Source organism: Macrosteles quadrilineatus, unplaced genomic scaffold (genome assembly GCF_028750875.1).
Source record: "Macrosteles quadrilineatus isolate MER2022 unplaced genomic scaffold, UCM_ALF_1.0 Scaffold_4__1_contigs__length_99947679, whole genome shotgun sequence".
Classification (NCBI taxonomy): domain Eukaryota; kingdom Metazoa; phylum Arthropoda; class Insecta; order Hemiptera; family Cicadellidae; genus Macrosteles; species Macrosteles quadrilineatus.
The window spans coordinates 47,281,989-47,305,618 of NW_026542597.1; the positions used below are offsets into that span (position 1 = coordinate 47,281,989).

Consider the following 23,630-nt stretch of genomic DNA (forward strand, 5'->3'; position numbering starts at 1 on the left):
AATCTCACTTTAGGTTCACAGCGGGTGCTTCAGGCGCTTTACATTTGTATTTTTAACTCGGGAACATTAAAGTGTTATGCAAGTATGTCAGGAGTTAAGGACAACATTTCGAAGAAAGTTTTAGCTAACACAACGTTATTTCTGGGTTCAATGTGTACATACGAGTATTTTTACACAATGTGACAATAAGTTATATTCGGCAATTTTTAATTGTAATTTAATGTATTGTTTATTTGGTTTTCCACTTAATTGTATATTTAGAGTTTAAACACTCATATTGACTGTTTTTATGTGAGTATACTTTCCATAATGATATTTACTTTGCAAATATTCAATCAGAATAAAATTTACGTGCTATTATTATTAAATGTAATATTAGTCTGGTAGTAGTTATCATGGTAATACAAGATAGTTCTTAGTTTTTTATACTTCTTACGAATTATTGAGTACTATACTGCGCAGTATTAAACTGATTCTATAAGTATAATGGTGTATGCATCGAACAACGTAATATAATGCATTCAAGTACTTAAAAATCTATATGGGAACATTGCACTATTCTTATAGACATTTTGTTCTTTTACAGTAAGTATGTTGTACCGAGCGTATAAAATTTCGAACTCTCAAAAATGCGAGTAAGAATCCCTCAGGTAATGATTGAGCCGAGGCATAAATCCATTTAGAGTATTGCAAATGCCAAAACATTAACCGTCTAACCTTTGATCTGTACCGCTTAACTTCAATATTTGAAAACTGTCAAGATAACTTTGTCAAAAAGTGCCAAGTTCAAAGAAGTCGATTGACAGATGGAAACCCGCGACTAATCGAAAGCAGTTTTATTGTTTGTGGTTCGCACACAAGTGACCTCACCCTTGGCATTAAACACATCGATTATACTTCTAGCGTTGAGCGATTGGTAGATTGCGAGCATATAACTTTCCTATTACTTTTCCATGAAACAGTAACAATACACCTGCAATGTTTACCATTTATGACCTTGCCCACAGGTAAATATCGTGCCGCTGAGTTTCTACACACCAGCCAGTAACATTTCATTGAGGCAGAGACTGATTTTTTTCTTTAGGTTCCAACTCACATTTGTTTTCCACATTACTTCAGGCTAGATGCAGAGGAGGTTGCAGCATCATCACGTAGATAAAATCCATTAGAGATTGGTAGGATTTGAACCCGGAACCTCGGTGACCGAAGTCCCACGCTCTATCACGAGACCAACTCGCTCCCCGAGGCAGAACTACTATAAACATCAAATGGTTTAAACGGGAGGAAACTATATTATCTTTTTTGTTACTGTAAAAAACAACTAAATTCTCTAGTCTTCTTACTGTGTAGGACTGTTGTCCTGAAGGATTGGGTTCAAATTCTGACATTCCCCAAACACTTGGTACCATAACCTAACGGTTTGCAGTATAAATTTAGATGTGACGGTTGTAACGGTGTTGGCGTCTTACTTAGGCTTGGCAAAGGTATATTTGCAAGAGATGAAATGAAGTCAATTTTATTAAAGAAATATTGAAGTTGCATAACATATAGTATCATAAAAATACTCTGAAACTAGGTCCATCCCTCCAAGAGTCTTCCCTATATGAAAAGCAATACGATAATTTTGACATATTTATTTTTACTATTACGCATAATGTTATTTGGTAAACCTTTTTAAAATTTAGTAGCTTACGAAACATTTCAGAATAGTGGTTCCGAGTACACAGACATATTGTATACTCGTATTTAATCGTATTACTGGGACTGTTGTACTTGGATTAAGAAAGAGTAGTAAACAAAGACCCATAACAGATGGCATGCTTTAGGGTGAACGCAAAGTTTGATGTTACACATTAATTTAGCAAACAACCACAACGCTCGTTGGCTCGAGTCAGTTAACTCTCATTCTTGTACTGTAAAACCTTTATACGGTTCGTTCCAACCGAATTCCCTTGATATTTCAAACGTAGAAATGTATATTATTTATAAAAATCCCTCAGATGTATACGTTAGGTATTTTAAATGGTTTTTGTAAGTATGGTTTCTCACATCAAGACGTAGAGTTCCTTGAAATAATGTAGAGGAAAACGGTTGTTTCATCTCTCCACCAAACTGTTAGTGGTATCTAGTAAATCGCATAAAATACACCTTTATAATACTAAAATCTTTAGTCCCACACTACATTGGATACGATCTAGAAGTTTCTTCACTTGTATTATTTTGCCATACAGCTAATTTCTAAAAATTGACCCCCCTTATTTAAATACAGGAAGAATTTCGTTGTGATATTAAAATAATTCTTACATGTAAAATAGTGTAAGTGAACAGCAAAAGAACTTAAAACAAAATAATGATAATTTATAATGATAAATAATAGTTCAGTGTGTAACCGCAAAATGTTTTTGTTTGCCGAGTTTAGAAGTATGCAATGACATTGTTTATTCCATTGTCTCAAAAATGCATTTTACCTACAAAACATACTAACCTAAATATGATAGGAATATTTGTTGGGCACATAATAGTTTTTTCATCATACTCTCCGGAAAGCAGCCGTTTTTAGTAAACCAAAACGTCCGCAAATTCATCGTGTTAGAGTAACTTTAAACAGGGAACAGAAAAAACATAATAAAGTTAATTTTTTTGGTTCGCTAACCTCAAAGTTGTATCAATGCATTATGAACACGCCGCTAATCTCACGATATTTAAAGTTATGTTTATAAATAACAGAAATGCAAACATTGATGACGACTTTGTATCATAACCTTAATTATGTGGTCTAATTTCGTAATGATTAAAGGTTATTTCCACATTATGGTGAAAATAGTTGTTCATCGCACGGAGCGAACGTGTCTTTTTGGTACATAATCGTATTTAGAAAAAGTACTCCTAGTGATGAAAACTACTATTATTCATACGAAACAAAAACTTTAGACGAAATATAATAAGCCTAAACGACACGTATCAAAGTTTACTTTTAACTCAATAACATTGACGCACTTAGAAATCTGGGTGCGTCAACATTTTTCTCTGGTAAAAAAGTGCCACTTCACTCAATAGATGTACAAATGTGCTCAATTGGTGCTCGTATTTATGTCTCTATTCAAGGTTGATGAAGTTTTCTATTCCTGCATTCCCTGAATATTCCATTAGTGTTACCGCGAACGGTAACTAGTTTATTCGTGCCGACAAAAGTTGATCCGTTTGGGAGTCAATTCCCGCATGGCTAAAATTTGATTATTGGCCTTTAAATTGGATTATAAGGGCCAATTGATGGCAATGAAGAGAATTTTGGTGAAATGTTGTATTATGTACCTACGATTTAATTTCCCTAATAAACTATTTTTATTTAACCTAAAGCATTTAAATATCCAAAAAGTATTTTTGTTTGTTTTTAAATCTAAAAAAAACTAATGTTTATACTCAGAGACCAGTAAGTTCTTAATACCTAGTAAAGCATATAACTTTGAAAGTAGTACAAACCAATAACTTAACACGTTCAATCGTCATTCAAACAATATTTTCTAATAACAACGTGACACAAGCATAAAATGTCAAAATATCTAGTATTCCAAGAAATACAATAGTCGCCCCTGACAGTTATATTATGATTAAATCCAATGAATCAAAATCTGTTGAAAATTTGACATACATGTTACACTGTAAACCATCAACTTATTAATTCCACTTGATTGAAATTCTCTGAACTCTACTGTACATCCCGGAATTAATGATCGTTACACAGCCAATTATATTCATTTTCATCATGAACTCTAATTGTATCGAATATATTTCAATATCAGAGGTAACCCCAGAACATTTCCCATCAACCAATTAATTGTATGATTATTGATATGTTAATACAGCTCTTGTCAATTAAATTAGTTTTATAAAAGGTCGTAGACAGAATGTAACGTGTGGAAATAATTATATATTCGTGCTCCGCAGCCACGACATCACCTGTATGGCGAGGGATGTTTTATTAACAAGGGTAGTTCATGGAACACTCTGTTGGGTGTGTCCGGTTGACAACTTCTCGGAATATGTTTAGTTGATCACACACGCACACATCAACAACTACACTGCTAACACACCAACTAATTGTTTAATGATTAATAATGCTTTGCTGGTTGTACAGGTTTTCATGTTTAGATTGGCTTAGGCTAATTAGTTGTACAATTAGTTTTTGAAATATTGTTAATTTAGTGATTGATGAAATTCAATAAACACAAATATTTTCTACAATGTTGCAATATTTTCTGTTTAATGTATTTTCAAATATGTATTTTTCATGCGAGTATGTTTTGGACTATCTAAGTGTAAACTATCAAAAACTGATAATATAATTTTGTATCAATCAGTGACGTGTAAACTCCTATCAATTATCTAAATATCTGTTTAGAATGTAATACCAACTGATATGCCTTGGTTCCATAAAATCACTATAACTGTTACTAGTCAAATTATAAAACCCTATTGTATTTAAGGTTTTTAAGTATTATTAGCCACTTAACTAATAACATTACTTCTAAACTCTAAAAATACACCAATGCAAGTTTTACAAACATCCGCCATCTTAAGAGGATTGTAGTCGGAAATTCAACCGGGACAGTAGAAAGGATACATATAACCTTAGGATATGGTGTAATTTATTATTTATATGTGTATAAACTATTAAGGAACCGGTAAAACTGTATTTCTCATGTTTACGTTTGTAAGTGTAGGCGTGAAGATCCCGGGATAGCGGCAGAGAGTAAGGGCTGCGCAAGTTGAACAAGGTTTCGTCCCAGATGTGTTGACGTCACTGCCCCCTCCCATAACCTCTTACGTGGGGGCAAGAGGGCAAGCCCTCCTCCCATACATAACTCTCCCAGAAACTAAATCTAATTTTAATCCGCAACAATCAACCTCACAATCCCCCAGTCGCTGACCACTCAACTCCTATTTAATTAAATGTTTCACCGTTCCCTTTTGGTCAATGTATCAGTAGTAAAAATTGACTGGGTAGCTTGTGATGAAATCGGTGGGAAAAAGAGAAAAATCCTATGAAAAAGTGGCGTAAAGTTAGAGCTAAAATGTGCAATTATCTTATTTGTTTTTGTTACCTTTTTTCCATCCTCATCTATACCTTTAAATTGAGAAATATATTTTAACAGCTAATACGTGGGTTTGATTTGTTAAGTTTGAAATTCAATTTTAGCGTATTTCGTAATTTAGTTAAACGTATGGAATTAAATTGTTAAAACTTACCTGGTATTGAATATAGTCTCTATAGTATGTGGATAATAACTATGACTGACATAGATGTCTTACAACTTTTAGCGCAGTAGTGGTAGGCTTAGTACCTGAGAACATAAGGAGGATTCTCTTTCCGTTCAATTTGTTTGGTTCAAAGTACTATAAAAATGTCTTACTGCTGATTTAATGGACATGATTATTATTTTTGTTTACATCAGAAGTTGTTTGGAGTGTAAATATAAATCAAACCCCTAGCGTCCGATTTCGGGGTAAATATAATTACTCTTTACTACTTCCGCAAAACATTTAAACACAAATAAATTGTAAATTCATTTTTTATCATTTAATTAGTGAAAAATAGTTTTTTTATTGCATGATTCCTATTTAACTTATTTTTTATGTAAAATAATCGTTAAAATAGAACAATGATCTAGATGTTTGTGCATTTGAAGAATCAAATATTGTACATATCCCCGTCTGATTGTGTTTCGCTAGAGGTGAGATACATCATTAGGTCAACTAAACAATGAGTGGGTTTGTTATGGTGTGCTGGGGAGGCTAGCTCCCCCTCTTCTCAACCCCAACATAGTCTTGTCTGTCGTCGGTGCAGTATTTAATAGCTGAGACTGTTATTTAATTAACTTTCGTACGAAAAGGGTTATAAACAATATGATCATCATTGAAGTATTCATTACATAATTTATTTATTCATTTATTACTATAAAGTAATAATACTAAGGGTACAACAACTTCTCGCTGTAGAAACGTTAACAATATTGTTGGATCCAAAGTAGAATTGCCTTCTTCTTATACAGTTACTTTTTGACCAGACATAGTTTTAACCAGTTGATGTTAAACAATAACATCTTAACCCACTTCTGTTAATTGTTTTAACAGATCGTGATAATTTGGAAATGAAAGCGAAGGATGTTTCTTTCTGAAGTGTTGTAAGCTCTATGACTCTCACACACCAATTTCAATAGATAATAAATAATATAATTTTTTGTTTGAGCTAATACGGTTCATAGTAAGTTATCAAGGGACTGTTACACAATGCTTAAAGGACATCGAATCATCGGCCAAATTGTCACCCAGTCAGGGTTCGAATCCCGATGTGACCGGATTAGAGTCATGCTACTCTAGTGTCGGTATTTTATATCTATTAACAGTGTGTAACTGTAGTAGAATTAATTTTATTACAATTTATATAACTTAGTGCATCTCTAAACATGCAAACGTAACAGACTAAAACATAAAAATAATGCATTATTGATAATAACAACTAGTATTTCTTAAATAGCAATAATAAAGTATTCATAAAATTTTACATATTTCTTTTAAATAAACGTGAAATATTTGAAGTGCTACACGCTTATACATAATGTAAATTGTTGTTCTTAAAATATTTTTCATACTAAATAACATATCATATATCATATCATATAATATATGATATATGATAATTATGATATATGATATGATATATATGATATGATATGATATATATATGAGATATGATATATGATATCATATATCATATCATATATCATATATATCTCTCTAGTAAAAAAAATAAAAGAAACTTTGAAATATTTTCGCAAAAAAATAAAATCGCTCCTTGAGCAATCACATGTTATTTTAACCGTGGCAATAAGTGAATTTGGGCGAACGCTGAATGGAACAATTAATATTTTGAAAGTTACAGTTTTGTGCAAGCGCGCTGCAGCCCCATTGATCGCGACCCAATGACGTCACTACCCCCTTCTCTCATCTACCCCTCCCGAACCTACCCCATTGTTCTCTTTTTACTTTTAAGAGTGAATTACGAATAACATTTAACTTCGTGAATCCGTCAAGTTAAGCCAACATTTTTATACTCCATACCCTTAGGAGAAACGTATTTTGTTTGAAATTTGTTTTGTTTTGTTGTGCCATAGCCGCATAGTGTTGATTCGGAAAGTGTTGAATTTATATGGGGTTTATTCAGAGGTCCATGATCTACTTTAAATCCTCTTGATGGAATAAAAGCCATGCACAGTTTTAATACCGTAACCTATGTACATAATTAAAATCACTTTTCTTTAACCTCCTCAGTTCCCACGTAACCTATAGGTTACAATATTTAGCGAAATCTGTACAATGTTCTGTTAGAGTTAGATGACTGCAAGTAGTTCCCGCTGTCTCCGCTAGGTTGCAGCACATACTGGGAATTTTTATATTTCATTATTTCATCATCTTCAGTTCATTTTACAGAATGAAAGATGGCGGATCGCGAGTTTCAGGCTTATCCCAGTTCTACTCAAAGTAAGTAAATTATTATTATTGTTTTTAGTATGTGTAAATCTTTCAACAAAAATTACAATAATCTTAAACATATGGTTGTGAAATAGGAACTGTCAAACAAAGAATAAATATTTATTTAGTCAGCAGTAATGGCCCTGAAAGTTTGTTGTAACCGATTGGTTACGTTGGAACTCTATGTTTCGGGCATCTTTACATGTAATATTATTATTATGGATTTTTGTCATGTGTTATGTCTGATTTTTGTGTGTGTGAGTGTGTGTGTGTGTTTGTTTATGTGTATGCTTTTATCCTATTAGTAATATATTTTTATTTTACAGGGGTTTTAGAGGAGTTTTGCGACAACTACGACTTTAGCGAGCTAACAGACGTCGAAGACCTATCAGACGACGATGATGGAAGATCAATTGAAGTTTCTGCACCTCCGAGAATCGATATCTTACTTGGAATTGAAGAGGACTAAGACCTTCTTGAAGAAGCTGTTGACGAACCTGATGAAGTCATCGTGGAACAACCTCATGTTGACGAAGCTGATGGTTTGACACCAACCGAGGTAACACCAACCAATGAAGGTAACACACCTCTGTGTTTTCAACCGACTCAATCTGTAGGGCCAGTCCCTGGGCCTTCTGGTGAAAATTTGAATAAATCTAAAAGATGCCCAGCACCATCTAGAGTTTCCAGTCGGAAACGGGCTAAGGTAGGCCTACCCACTAAGACAAAAAAACCAAGAGCAGAGCGTCGTAAGTCAATTCGACCAAACCCACGTGAACAAACGTTGAGGGCAATGGAACCGTTGCCAACTAATGGTAAATGGGAGGTAAGCAACAACTTTTACCCTTTGCCACCTGCACCTTATTTTGGAGGCCATAATCCTGAATATAACATGTCGTCGCCATTAGATCTTTTTCAAAAGTACATACCTGATGATATACTATGTCAAATTGCTACAGCAACTAATGAAAATATAATTTCTTCCACTGGTAAAGAAATACAAATCACAACTACAGACATGAAGAAGTTCTTTGGTATCACAATAATGATGTCGTACTTGAAATATCCCAGGATAAAGATGTACTGGGCCTCTCGAACAAGGATTCCGCAAATTAGTGATGCCATGCCGAGAAATAAGTACTTTCTTATAAGAAATCACATAAGGTGTCGTGATTACACTAACGTAAGCGATGAAGAAAAGGCAAGAAACAAGTATTGGAAAGTGTCTCCAGTAATTGACAGTGTCAGAGCTAGCTGTTTGTTGAACCCTCGACCCAACGAGGTATCGATGGATGAGCAAATGGTGCCTTTCTGGGGTCACACACAAATGAGGCAGCACATAAAAGGAAAACCTAACCCCTGTGGCCTAAAAAACTTGGTTGTATGTGCTCCAGACGGGCTGCCACTGGATTTTTTCCTATACGAGGGCAAAGGAGATAGTATTTTGCACGAAACTGAACTGAACTATCCTGGTTTAGATATAGGGGGTAAAATTATTGTAAGGCTGTCAAAGAATCTTCCGCAAGGTACTTCAATTTTTATGGACAGGTATTTTACCTCTATACAACTACTTGATGAACTTCACATCAGGGGTTTTCAAGGTACTGGCACACTTATAAATGACAGAATGCCAGAAAACAGAGAAATGTACTCTGACGCTGAGGTGAGGGGAGGTGGTCGAGGCTATATGTGCCAAATAGTTCGAGATGATGGACAAATAGCCATCGTCAAATGGTTCGACAACAAACCGGTGCTATTGACATCGAGCATACATGGCTGCGAGCCAAAAGATGTTTGTCGACGGTGGTGCAAGAAGGAAAAAAGGTATGTACAAGTCGAAAGACCTTACATAATAAAGAAATACAATGAATGCATGGGTGGCGTCGACCTTCTAGATAGGATGATATCCTATTATAGAATTGCTGCTAGGACGAAAAAATGGACCACTAGGCTAATTAGCCATCTGATTGATTTCTCTCTGGCAGCTGGGTGGATTGAGAGAAGAAGAGCCGATCAACAAGCTGGAACTCCTCGAAGAGACAGGTTTGATTTTTTCGACTTTCGTTTTGATGTGGCTCAACACCTGCTGGCGTCAGAAACTGAAGAACCAGTGGACGATGAGGAGATTGAGGATGATCCACAGCCTCTAACCTCTTCCTCGGGAAGGAAAACTCCTTTGCCAACAGATGCTGTCCGGAAGAGCAAGGTTCAGCATCTACCGGAAATTCCTCCAGATGTGAAGCCTTCTAGATGTCGGTTCCCAGGATGTGACAGTCCTAAATGTCGCATTAAATGCAGCACCTGCAATGTTTTCTTATGTCTAAATTCTAATAGGAACTGTTTTAAACTGTTTCATGAGTTATAATGACCAGGTTCCTAAGTTAAAGATTTACGTGTGTAAAAAAATGAGTTTGGTCGAGTTCCGATGTAACCAATAGGTTACATGCTGTTTTGTACATTTCTAATAAAAAAAAAATTCCAAAAAAATTTTTTCTTGTTTACTTTATTTATTTCCTTTAAATATACACAAAAATTACAAAAATAAAATTCTCAGTTTTCCTATGGGTCTGAGGAGGTTAAAAACCTAATTATTTGGTATCATAGCGGTGGTAATTCGAAATTTCCAGTTTTAGCTCAATCTAAAATAGTACCACAAGTATTGCGAGATACCTCACAATTTTACACATTTACTAATACATCCCAAATAATGTCATTTTCTCCAACAACGCTTTCGACTACAGTAAATATGAACCTATTATTTTATATACCTAAAAAATAATATAAAGACCAATTTGTAAGTCCTTGATTTACTTATTAAACCAGACTAATACACGGATTATAGATGAGTTCTGTACCATTTTAATCTTGTCTTTGGTTACACTTTGCCAGGAGAGGTGCCAATTCCACGTCCCCGAGAGGCTGGGTGAGTTACGACCGTCGGGTGTATGCAGGCGTAAGTACCGGATTACTCGTGGGCGAGTGTTAGTTCAACACATTTCATTTTCTCGCGACAGATCCGATTTACCAAATCCCTGCAAATCATTTCCCTTTTAGCATTGGTAATTTGTCGGATAAAAGTCCTCCTGAATTACAACGGTTATTATGTCAAAGAGGGAGGACTTCACACTGTTTGGAGATTTTGTAATTTTTATCAGCAAGAATATTTATGTTCCATATTTCTAGAAGTCAATTATTAGTCAAACTACAGTAACAGATTTACTATTCTTAGATGTTAAACATTTTATAAGAAATACATTACCGTATATACATTATGAGTCACATTAGAGAATGTGGATCTTTAATGATACAGTATCTCTGTTGAGCAAATGATTCGATTTAAATTTGAGTACAGTACTTTTTTACCAATGAAAAATGGAAACAAAAAATAAATTGTCTTACAGACTAAAAGTGAAAAATCTTTAATGCGTCACTTTTTTCATAATTCTATTAGATAGACCCACTTTTACTGTACAGTGAATGTTTTATGTACCCAAACGATTTCTAACAAGTGCTTTTTGGATTGCCACAGAAGTCTTTTTTATTGGTCACCTGTCTCCCGGTTGAATAAAAAGGTTATGTTTTGTAAACATTCATAAACAATGTAAAATTTTAATAAACGACTGTAGCACATAAACACTACAACCTAGTGAGTAATATTTCAAGTCAAACATATACGTTTAATTTACATCTAAACTACAGTTCTCCTGGAAAATTGGCAAAGAAAATAACAGTGTATATTAAATGTAAATACAAAACTTGATAAATGAATGGTTTAAACAAAAACATTACAGATTTTGAAGTATCGTCTTCATATCGGTATTGCAAGAGTCTCTAAGCATAGTTTGTCATACTAAGGAAAGTCCATTTCGCAGGATATAGGGACTCACGCTAACGAAGAAAGACGGCCTCAAGCCCGGTGTCATTGTCCATGAGATGAAACCATTGCAAGTTTAGATGGAATTACTCTCACGAGGCCTCCTTTATAATGCATAAGCGTTGGCAGCTCCGCACCCCATCCACCTTTACTTTAGCGTTTTAATTTAACTAAAGTGGAAATTGCGTCGCTACTTTTACTCTGTAGGATATTGAGCTTATGAATATTTTCAAACAGTTTAAAAATGTGGGAAATACACTTTAGAAAATTACGAATTAAAATTTACGTTTCGGATTCTTTGTGATATTTAAATATATCCATGGTTGTTAATATTATTGACGACAAGCAAGCGTCAATTATTAGCAAGCGTATTATTAGGACATATCACCATAGATAAAAGGAGTATATCACTAATATGTTCGTACCAGACGCAGTGATAAAAAAAGGATACTATAACAGGTTTAAGAGATGTCGAGTCCTAATGGGCTCATCACCTAATGACATTTTACGATCACGTCACGATTTCAATTTTAACATCAGACTGTGTGAAGAGAAGTTAATTTCCTTATAAGTTTTCAATAAGTACCCATTAAAACTTTCTGTAAAAGTAAAAGAAGTTAGATGCTTTAAACTGTTTAAAAACGTGACATGTAGCAGAAATATTTCTGAGGGATTATATTGAAATCGTTTAGGTTCCCAAAAAGAATATACTTAAATCTATTTATACAAACGTATATCTTGTCGCTTATATTTTGTGCGACAAACTACAGTACGGTGGACTTAAGTTCGCCTGTTAAGTTTCCCGTTTAGGAAGGACGTATTACATGACAGAGGAAAGAGTTTTGTAAAGCGTGACGACTGTAAGAGTTTCAAGTCTTGTGTGGGTGGTTGTTTTCATTCAAGTCAAGTAGTAGATCCCGGAGGGAGCCCAGCAGTTCCAGGCAAATGTCTTGGCACTACATAAACCTATTTCTCCGCTCTCTTGTAAAAAATCGTTCTCGTCTGTTTCTGTTTTGGAGCCGAGTTTACTATTATTGGAAATAGGACCTTCGCGTTATTCAGAATCTAAATTATTTTGCATGAAAATGTTTAAAAAATAAAAATCCAGTTGAGGTCAATTTTACATACCAGTAGAAGTGTAGGTTGTAGGTGGTAATGTAAATACGTATCTCAAGCGATTCTGTCAATGATTGCTTCAGTTAATTAATGAAGCTAAAACCGACTCGACTTCCGGTACATATAAGTATACGTATACGAGAGTCATTATACGTCAATATTTTGATTAACAAAGATATTTCATATATGTAGCAAATCTTTGATTTATGATCCGGAGAGCAATAATTATTATAAGGCACAATTCATCAACTTTTATGCGTACTCTCATACCTCTGATAGGCTTTTTAAGTCAATTTTATATCTCCAAAAAAAGATAAATAGGGTGATAAGTAGTGAAGAAGAACATACCTGATTGAATAAAACTAAAATGAGAAGTACATCTTACAGATTTATTGTTAAGATTTAAAATAGGCTTAATTAATGTTTTTAAATCATATTCTAGCTACATTAGTAGTTGATGATTTTTTGTCAGAAGAAAAAAAGGCAAATGATCCTAAAAGATTTTGAGCCAGCGAGATGATGTGTTTCATTTACGGTTAATCCTTGGGCGTTCGTGTTAGGGGGAGGTGGTGGATTTGTGGGAAGGGTGAGGGGAAGGGGGAGGTGGTGGATTTGTGGGAAGGGTGAGGGGACGGGGGATAATCCAAGTCTGCCAGAGTCCAATTACTGACCCTCTCACCTCAGTGTCTGAATTAACCAATTTTTCATTTCCGGACCGTAAAAGTTATATGACTAACGTTCATTCATACTTTTTACAATGAAGATTTTGCATCGGAAAAAGAAGTTGATTCCGCTCGTTTTTTGTCATTTTGATTTATACCAGGGTAAAATAAGTCTTATGGATAATAGTTTATAAATAATTTTAGCCTGTGATAAGCTCAGTCAGTTTCGGTATGGAAACGAAAGAGCTATTCCTCTCAGCTAGATCTGTCAAATACTTTACGTTACCTTCACTTTCTAAGACGTTAAGCTCCAACCAGGAACCTTTTAGCGAATTTCCCTATAGGGAAGTAGCTATTACCGTAGGTCTCATGGTAAGACTTAGGCCCGGGACCGATTTACTTTTTCATTTTAATGTCCCCAGAGGCCAAAAACACCATTCGTTCAAATTTTTATATATGTATATATATATAGGTATATATATATATAGATTTATATATATATATATATATATATATATGTGTCCGTGAACACGATAACTTGAGTAATTTTTATCCGATTTTGATGAAATTTGGTTTGAAGGTGTAAGGCGGGATAAACTTGAATGAGTTCGCGATCCAGCATGATCGGACCATGGGAACAGGGTTTAATGGGGGGTTTTATGGGGTAAAAATTGGTTTTTCTCACTTCTTACCCTCAAAACACAAAATTTCCCAATTTTTCTCTAAACCTTCTTAAAGAGCTTAAAAAAACAAACAATTCAGTATATCAAAGTGTTTTTGTACGGTTATTGGTTACGGAGAAAACTAAAAAAATGATAAATTTAAAATTCCCATGTTATTCTTATGGAGAATATTGTAAAATGTTGTAGTTTGCTTGTTTATGGATATATTTTGATCAAACTTGGCAAATTTATTTATTTTATAGTAAGCTATCAATATTTTACTAAAAACACACTACTTTATTAGTTTCCTTGTAGCAGCAAACCTAGGTACTCGTTAAACCTAATGTTATTTAAATAGATCAATTGAAAATCAATTCGGCCAAATGGAAATTCGCTTAGACGGCAGGTTTGCTGCGGCGGGGGTATTTATATTTTACCTGAAGCTAGCTCTAGAGAGTTTCTGCTTAATCACAATAGTTAAAATCCATCAGGATTGGTGGGATGTGAGTCCGGGGCCTCGAAAAACGAAGATCCGTACAATAGCAATAGACTAATGCACGTCATAAACAGTGTATTTAATTAAATGTAAGTTTGAAAATAAAATAATAGAGGCGTGTTTTTTTTGTTATATAAAAAGGATAATAATAGAGGATAATTTTTCTCCGGATGTTAAAGGCATTTTATGAAATCTGTCAAGTAGTAAAGTAACTTATCCGGCTGTTGTGTTGAACTCAAATATTCACTGAAAGCTACGACAAACCTCGCAACAACTTGTACCATAACTCGTCCAAGTTTTACTTGACACCAGACAGTGTTTATATCTCGACTCATTTGTTTTCAGACAAGCCAGCAAGCGTCCAAACTTTTGAATGCTCTGTAGATGAAGTTCCTGTTGTTTAACGCGCTGCTTTTGGCACAATCATCTAGCTTAACAATGATAATCCAGCTTGAAATAGTTTATATTTCGATTCGGAATGAAAGATTTTATTGCATTAAAATCCGTATAGTCTATAGCATCTTACTTTGTATGTAACGGGGGATTTTTTCTATAGTTATGTTTTATTGTTTTAGCCGATTATTTAAAATTGTATTTCTGTTAAAGTTATCATAACAGTGACTCGTAATCCGTCTAAAAAAATACTTTTATAGAGACATCAAATTTTATAAATTAATAATTTTACAATAAACCAGTGTTATCTTTGAATATAAAACGAAAAAACAATAAATTAAGATTGAACTCTTTTAGTTGGGCTAATCTGTGCGATCTTTATAGTTTATAATGAATAAGCGTTTTGTAAACATTTTAAATTATCATAAACAAAAAGGGTATAACGTTTGTTTCAAATGAGGCGCATTGAAAAGTCATCTAAAATTTTAACTACCTATAACAATCCTACTGGGGGTTAAACGAAAGTAGAGTATATTCGATGATACCCCACCCTCCAACAGTGTTACTGTCTCTATGTTTTGAACAGTTAAAATGCCTTGATGTGCTTTTCAGTTAAAAATATATAAGTTAGGGAAATTCCTCGATTTGTATATAGATTCCTGCAAACAATGAAAATAGTCAGTATACTTATATCAAGAGTGAATTTGTAACCTGTTGATATGACTGTAAATGTTAAAATGATAAGTTATCTTATTATTCTGCCAAAACTGATATTTCTTAACGAGTCTTTACTTCTTTAACTAGTTTTTTTTATTGAATATACAGTACATCTGTCATATGTAAGCAAGCTGTCAAAATCGTCAAACAAATAATGCTTACACTGACATAATATTATTTACAATAGACATTTCGTCACAGACCTTCGATCTCGACCAGTGTTTGTGTGTTCCGTGTCGTTACAATGTGTCATTAATGGACTTTCCAAAGTGGTTTTTGATTTGCAGATCGGTGGCTGTACCCGCCTGAGGTACCGGGTCCTGTGGTAGGACATCTGCCTACAGTAGGTAAGCTACGACCAACAAGGATGTCGTGCTTAGCTGCTAGCTGAATGATAGATTAGCTTAATACATCCTCCGCTTCACCCTTTGTAATGAGCTGGAAGATGTATTAACTACGTCAACAGATAGGGGAATGTTTCCGAATTTCAGCTTCGAATGTGGGTCTGTAGAAGAGATAGACAGTGTATGCATGGCCTCGACAAATTTTGTTAGATGAAAATATGCATGGTTTTACCTCCCGGGTTCGTTTCCAGACTGTAAATACTCCATATAACAATGAGTTGCCATAAATAGTAACAAATTTGTAATCCATTTAGAGATAAAGATAAAAAAAAATAAACAATACAAACTATCCGATAACAATTAATTATGGAAAAAGTATTACCTGTTGCATTATTTTAAAATGCAATCCATAAATAGAAGCCATAAATAACCTTACAATAATGTAGATATATCTAAACATTTTGAGATAAAATTATACATATTTAAAATAGTATTTACAACAAATCGTAAGTATTAAACTGACGTTTGACATATTTTATAGCTTAAAATGTATTGCTTTGGCATCGTTATTTAGTCAGGCATGATAGAGCCCGCATGTGAGTGATGTTTTAGAAATGTTGTACATAATTTACAAGTCATTACTATTTCAGATTAAAAGTATGCTATATTTAATAGTTTCAAATATAAATAATCTATAACGTATCGATTAGATTAGAAGTGCAAACGAATTGATCTAGAAAATTTAAATGAGCATTTTTTCTGCTTGCAGTAATAAATCTCACTGTAAATAGTAAAACTAAAATAATGTAAACTACATATTTCATAAGTTTTTTAACAGCTAACTTTATTTACAAACCCACCCTCATTTACGAGGAAATTAGTCTACAGCCATATTAGAGAGGGTTTAGAGTAGGTCTACATTTAAATACACATATAAATTCAAAAATATGCTGCAGACTAATATGTTGCTTACAAATTATTAAAAATACACTTAATCAGACATGTCAATAGTTTTTGAGCTGATTTATACTTTAATCTAAAGATTTTTGAAAAATGTAATATATTCACGTATTAGGTTAATGAACTTAATTTAAAAGTATCAACTCAATCATATAAAACTTTTCTTAAGAAAGTTTCAACTCAGATAATTGGACACTTTGAAGGGAAAGAAGATTAGTTTTCTTAAAAGTCTCGCTTGCTTGGCAGTTATTTAGAAGTCGGATGATTGCATATAGCCAAAAGCGTTTCTCCTGATGTGTTTTGGTACCGGATTGTACAGAAATTTTTCCTAAAGTGACGTGTGTTGGTTTTGAAGAGTTTAAGTCTGTCTAATGAGTAAAAGGTTAAGACTAGTCCTACTCCAGGCTTTTAGAATCTATAAGGTTTTTATCCAAAAGAAGGGTTTGTTTGAATTAAAAATCTTTAAATCTGCGAATTAAATACTTACATATTTTGACTGCTCCCAAAATGTACTTTTTAATTCCAAGTAAATTAGACTAAACGTAAACAATATTTAAATACCTTTTATGTGAAGGATATATTTAATGTTTTTAATTATTATGTACGTATGCAAATTTTGTTTCTTAGCCTGAACTAACTTTTATAGGCCGTGCATATAGATACATCTTTTTTGTGTCTATATAGTCTACAGGTAGGCCTACGTGTTTCTGGCTTTGGTAGAACTTTCGGTATAAGGAAAAAACGGTTCGGATTTTTTACTCTAAAGAAAATAACAAAAAAAACAAGAGTGTTTCACTGAATTAATCAATATTCTTATTGTATAATTGTTGGCTACTGTTGAATAATTCAGTATTAATACTCTGAAATTGTTGGTAACTAACTGAAAAAGTCCACTGAATTAGCCATTAAATATATAGTTAATTTCATCACTAGGGCGTAAAGTCACTATTATCGACCCAAGTTCAAGATTTACGATCGAGGCTAAACCGAGGTCAGAAAATGAGCGAGAGTTAAAAAGACACCATCTGCCCGTGTGACGAACTATATGTTTTCGTCATTTTGCATCATTAATTAACAAACTAAGGAAGAAAAGGAAAATACTGCTTGTTATAAATTCTGCTCATGTAAATAATCAGGCGTTTAGTAGTCATTCGATCATTTCGTCTATTACGATTGTGTAAACATACACACATGTTGACCACCATCGATACGCTATAATATTGACAAGGATACCTTGCCTAATAAATCAAATCGAAATATAATTTCGATCCATGTGATTGCTACAATCAAAATTTACAACTGTTTACAACAGCAGATTTTACTCCCTAGTGAGTAAACATGATACTTTAGACATGAATAAAAACGGCTGTTTTGCTGCAGTATGACGAAAAATTTCTTTAGGGCAGCCTAATTTTATCCCGGTATCAATACGAAATGAAAATAGTACTAAAGTTTCTCAGGTTAGTCTTTGGACACATAAGAAAAGACGTACTAAGCGACTGGCTGTTTATAAAGAGTTCATTGTTATCCTCCCCTCCACTAGCCCATCATCGACCACCTCGCAAAATACACACACTGTTTTTAGCTCAAAGAAAACTGTGTCACCTTAACTGTTCTCGAACAACACTTTCCTCTTAGGTGGTTGGATTTGAAAACAAATCACTTAATTCCACCTCAGGATTAGGACTCTTGGTGGCTGTCTAAGAAACCGATCATTTACGTCCTTGCCAAAATGCATTCATCGTCAAATAGATCTTTCGGTTGAACAATTTTTAATAATTTGAGGGGTAGGGAAGTATGAAAGTTCTTGATCACCACAAATTATGCTTTATTATTTTAATCACTCCGTACCGAAAGCTATTTTTAATCTCAGCTAATATGAAAGAAAATAATGGTTTCCTAAGCTCTTTTTACTTTCCTTTACTTTCAATCAGTTCAATCAGTTCTCTTTACTTACTACGCGCACTATTGTTTCCTTACAATATATTTTGATAATTTAAATCATCTGTTTTTACTGCTCATTAATCAAAATGTAAACAAGAATAGACATAACCTAGTTTTCCAGTTTTTTTAGCATACTTCATGTGCATTGAACATTAAAGAATCTTCTTGGTAACTATAGTACGTGTTTAAACAACTTGAAAGTGAAATAAATTCATCTAATATCACTTGTAATAATAAATTTATAACATCGCATTTCCAATTTCGACTTTGTTATGCAGGTTAGAAACAACCCAATAAATTTTATTTTTATATTTCAAGAATGTTTAATGATAAAATAGGCTAATAATTTTAATTTTACTGAGGTCTGTTATTCTGTATGTGTGTGTTTTTGTGTCTTGATGAAAAATATTGTTCATAAATTGTGCCAAAAGTTATTATCAGGAACCTCCCACGCACTAGAGGATTTGGAGTTTCTGTGTACACGGTTTAGCATCACACATGAAACGCTTCCATTACTTGTAATGATATACTATTTCCACTCTCTATTTTCATCCACAAGAGTAATTGTAATTGCATATGTTATTGAAGTCAAAATTATATGTTCTTGGCAAAGCTAAGATTAGTTAGAAGAATATACTAAATCGGTCTTTACTGTTTTGGCTGTAAGTCTCCCATAAAGGCAAGAAAAGACACTAAGGAAAGAAAGTATAGAAAATAATCAACTACCAGGTATGTAAATACGTGCTAATTAAATATTGATTCAATCGTAATGTCCTGGTCAAATTTAGTTTTATTAGTTAGGAATACATCTATACATATGCAATGCTTTTTAAACATTTAGCTAATAAATTAATAGTATAAGTAAACCTTATCCACCTTAAATGCCTTTGATAAAGCTAGTACTAGTAAAAAAAATCTATCATACAACCTACAAATATCCTTTCTCCTAAAAAAACGTATATTAAAACTTGTTGAGAGGGTGGACGGATCGTGTTATCTCGGTTAGTTCGGACGATATGTAAATTAAATTATAACCTACTAAATTTAGATAGCAGTGAAGAGGTCAGTGCCGTGAGTGATATGAAATATAGCACCGGATCAATCTATGTGATTGGTCCAGGGGAGGGTGGTTCTGCCGCCCCGGGATGGAAACCAATAACTTTTTACTGTCAAGGGATGCATCCGTCACTTTGAATTTATTTACATCTCAGAGATCTTGTGAATCTGTATCTTTTATTGCCGTCTTGCTTGTAAACTATTTGTATCTTCGCTCAAAGTTTCTATCCTTGGCATAAATATGTATACAATGTAAAAATATGAAAAGTAAATTCGAGCTGAGCGAGGTTAAGAGTACGCGCAAGGGTAAACATACCATATTATGCATTTAATTATGCATACAGCACTCACTATAAGCAAATGATGATTTTAAAGAATATGGATTTGTAAAAAAGTGTTTGTGTTTAATTACAACAAGACAATAAATTAATTTAATAAAAATTGTTTTAGAGGTTGGCGGCCTCTTTTAACCTTGCATTTGCCCGTTTACAAAGACTACAGAACTGTGCATGGAACGGATCTAGCAAAGCAAGGGGTGAGCCGGTACAGTTGAAAATTACAAAATGTTTAACATGAACGATAAGATTTTACCATCATAGAATTAAAAGTAAAGTAAAGTAAACCAAATCAATCATACAAATTAAAAATATCCGTTCTCCTTTCTTTTTTTGACACATTCAAAACTTGTTGAGAGATGGACGATGTATACTGGCTCCATTACAAATACCTAAAAACCACGTGCCTGATCCTCTAAATAAAGTTGAAATATACAAAAGATAATATATAAAATATATAAAACCAGAACATAGAAAGTAGATCTTACCGGACTCAACAATACATTTCAATTATGTTAAATTAAATTATTTACTCCACGACACAAAAATAAACTCTTCACCTACACACCTCATCATTTTCTATCCGAAATTGAAACTAGTGACTAAAGAAAAAATAAAAAAACAAATACACAACTAAAAAGCTCCGATAACCAACTAACCAGCTTTCATGGTATCTATCACATAATGGTTTTCATTACACCTAATAAATATCGTGTTCTTATCATAATACTATTGAAATAGATTTAATAGCTTCCACCAGAACGTTACACCCTACGAGACATATACCTTCCCTTCTTCTTCAGTTAAGCTATAATTTTGATGAAAACACTGTTAAATGTAAAAATATAGATGGGATAAATTCTTTGATGTGTAGGACCTAATGTTGTAATTTCTTGTTCTACCAATGCATTCAATAGGGATAGATGCAAATAAGTCATTCCAAACATTAGAAAACTCATCAACGAAATATCGCGGGAAAAGGTTTGATGCTGGGATTTTAAATTTGTTTGTAGTTGGGTTAACTAACCTAGGGTAGGTAGGTATACGGTTGTAGATGGGGAACTAAAGAATGGATAACAACCTAAGTCGAGTATTTTTCTTGGCTAGACAATCTTAGCGTCATATAACGTGTTATGAGACTTATCGAAAACGAAAGGGCCTTCTTTCGAGAATGATTCAAGCCATCTGATTGGATAGATTAAAGCAAAGGAGGTTTTTGACTCTTTCTTAAATACACAATGAACAAACTTATTGAGGACAAAAATCTTAGAAGCGGTAGTTATGTCCAGGTCTTAAACGTACTGAACTCGACGTTCATTTGGGCTATTTTAGAGTTTGGATTGAAATCTTAGTCGTTTGGGGATTGTACGTACGATGACCAATGTGACATTGAGTGGTAGTAATTGAATTTATCCCTGAACAATTTGTTTTAGCAGGTCTACGCTGTTCTTCTGCTTCATGTAAACTAGATTGGGTTAATCTTAATAATCATACCCCTTGGAATGCGCGCTGAATCAAAAAGGTGAACGTAGTTCTCCACTGTGGAAGGTATAAGTCTGAATTTCTGTGTAACAGAGGAGGGGTGTTTTAAAACCTTAATCTTAGTAATCTTAGCATGGGAAAGCATCTGAATTAATCCTATGTTGAAAGTTACGGGAGTAAAAGTACCTGTATGCAAACTGCAATACTTTTCAAGAAACTATCCCGACTGGACAACCTTTAAGAGTACTCTTAACAACAACCAAATAAAATGGAAGAATTTGGGTCTTTAGAGTTATGGACAAGTAAAAGTTAAAAGTTAACAAGTCTTATGGTCAGAAAGGAATGGGAATGTGGTATGTGAAACATTTTGCTTGATCGTATACACAAAACTTCGCCTCAGGTTTTTTGACATGTAATAATACAGTAATTATTGTACTTAAACATAGTATAATATGTAACCCTCACTCTACTCGTAGGCGACTGAAGCTTCAATTTACAAATGTGCTTCAATAAATCCTGTATCCAATGCAACCTACAAATTTATATACGTCCAAACTACACCACAACCTTTTATGGAGGTCCCCATGTCTTTTGTGAAGGTTTCTTTAAGTGCAACAACGAACTTAAGAATATTAAGTACTGTCCTGAATAACAAGTACTGTCGTTGAGTATGCACAGAGTAGACTTCCCATCCAATATAAAAGTTTAAAGGAAAAAACGTGGTGCAATTTGTTGAGATGGTCTACCAACTAATGACAATCTGTGTCAAGTGATAAATCAATCAGCTGTTGACATGGATGTTAATTAGTAATTGATTTATGGACATTCCATCCACATGTTAAAGTTGTCACCAGTTTTTAGGTTAAATCGTCGAAGTTGATGTGAGCCACTGACATATTATACTAATGTAAATTACTTATTTCTGTCGAATACCACGAACTTTTATACCAAGTTAAACTGATGGAACGACTTATTGTAAGCCATAGCTACTATTATTACCCATAAATTATGCTGGAAACAAAGGTAGGACGTAGAATTTTAGACACTAGCGCACCCTGTGTCTGGCTCCCACAACTAGGTTACGTTAATTTTTAATAACAATTTGGCGAAAGTTGGTCCATACCTATGGATAGGATGTCTCCTTCAGTATCTAATAGTCAATGATTTAACCTAATACACTAGTACCCTCTGGTAAAATGGTCCTGAACGTAATCTATTTTCTTCGTTTCAAATTTTTACATTGAAAGGGAAGTCTACTCTGTGTATAGTCAATGATACTGTTATACTGTACTTAATTAAACATCAGCACTTGGCTCATTGTGACAGGTCTATAACTGAGCCTATGTTCCTTTGCAAGGTATTTTGTGACAACTAATATTGCTGAAAGATCAAAGGCATATAATAGACCAATTATCAAAGTTTGTCATTCGTTTAGCATTACTAAAGAGGACAATGTAGGCCTAGGTATGAAGCTTTGATGTTGTAAGTACGCCAACAAAATAGTTCTCGCTACAATTTACAGCTTGTGAATCTTGTGAACCAAACTTCTCACATTTCTCATCCTATTCCCAAGGATTCTTTCACCACATTACCTTGATTCTCCTTGCTGGGAGTTTCTTCGACACAATATCCACCATTCTTGTACACATCTGATGACTGTGTGTCTGTTGCAGAGTGCCCGCCGGCGGAAGAGGACGGCATGGAGAGGTTCGCATGTCCCACACCCGACAGAACCGGAAGGTACCGCTGTATAGACGATCACGTCCTCTGCGACGGATTCATAGACTGTCCCAGCGGGGAGGACGAGGACAGGCAGGCGTGCATGTTCTACAAAACGGTAATTTGACTTATTTATAGTAAAACCATAAGTCAAACCATATTTCATCGTTAAACATATTAATTCATAACTTTAAAAACTTGTATTTCATTTAATCTTTTACCTACACTTTGCAAAAGGGTTTGAATTATATTTAACATTTTAATAATATATGGAATGCGAGGAAGAACCTTAAATATGCGCATAGCAAACTACCTTTGTCTCCTTTGACAAATTGCGCAT

At 34.0% G+C, this 23,630-nt stretch overlaps 1 protein-coding gene across 2 annotated transcripts in view; it reads left to right on the forward strand.

Moving 5' to 3' along the window:
* The window catches only part of LOC128993612 (uncharacterized), an 82,008-nt gene that overhangs the window by 55,651 nt on the left and 2,727 nt on the right, over positions 1–23,630 (forward strand). Inside the window, exons 3-4 of one of the 2 annotated variants that reach the window (XM_054417609.1) lie at positions 15,738–15,797; positions 23,245–23,408. In XM_054417609.1, the coding sequence (XP_054273584.1) occupies positions 15,738–15,797; positions 23,245–23,408 (224 nt within the window). The remainder of the gene's footprint in view (positions 1–15,737; positions 15,798–23,244; positions 23,409–23,630) is intronic. The other variant, XM_054417610.1, reaches the window with a different exon arrangement.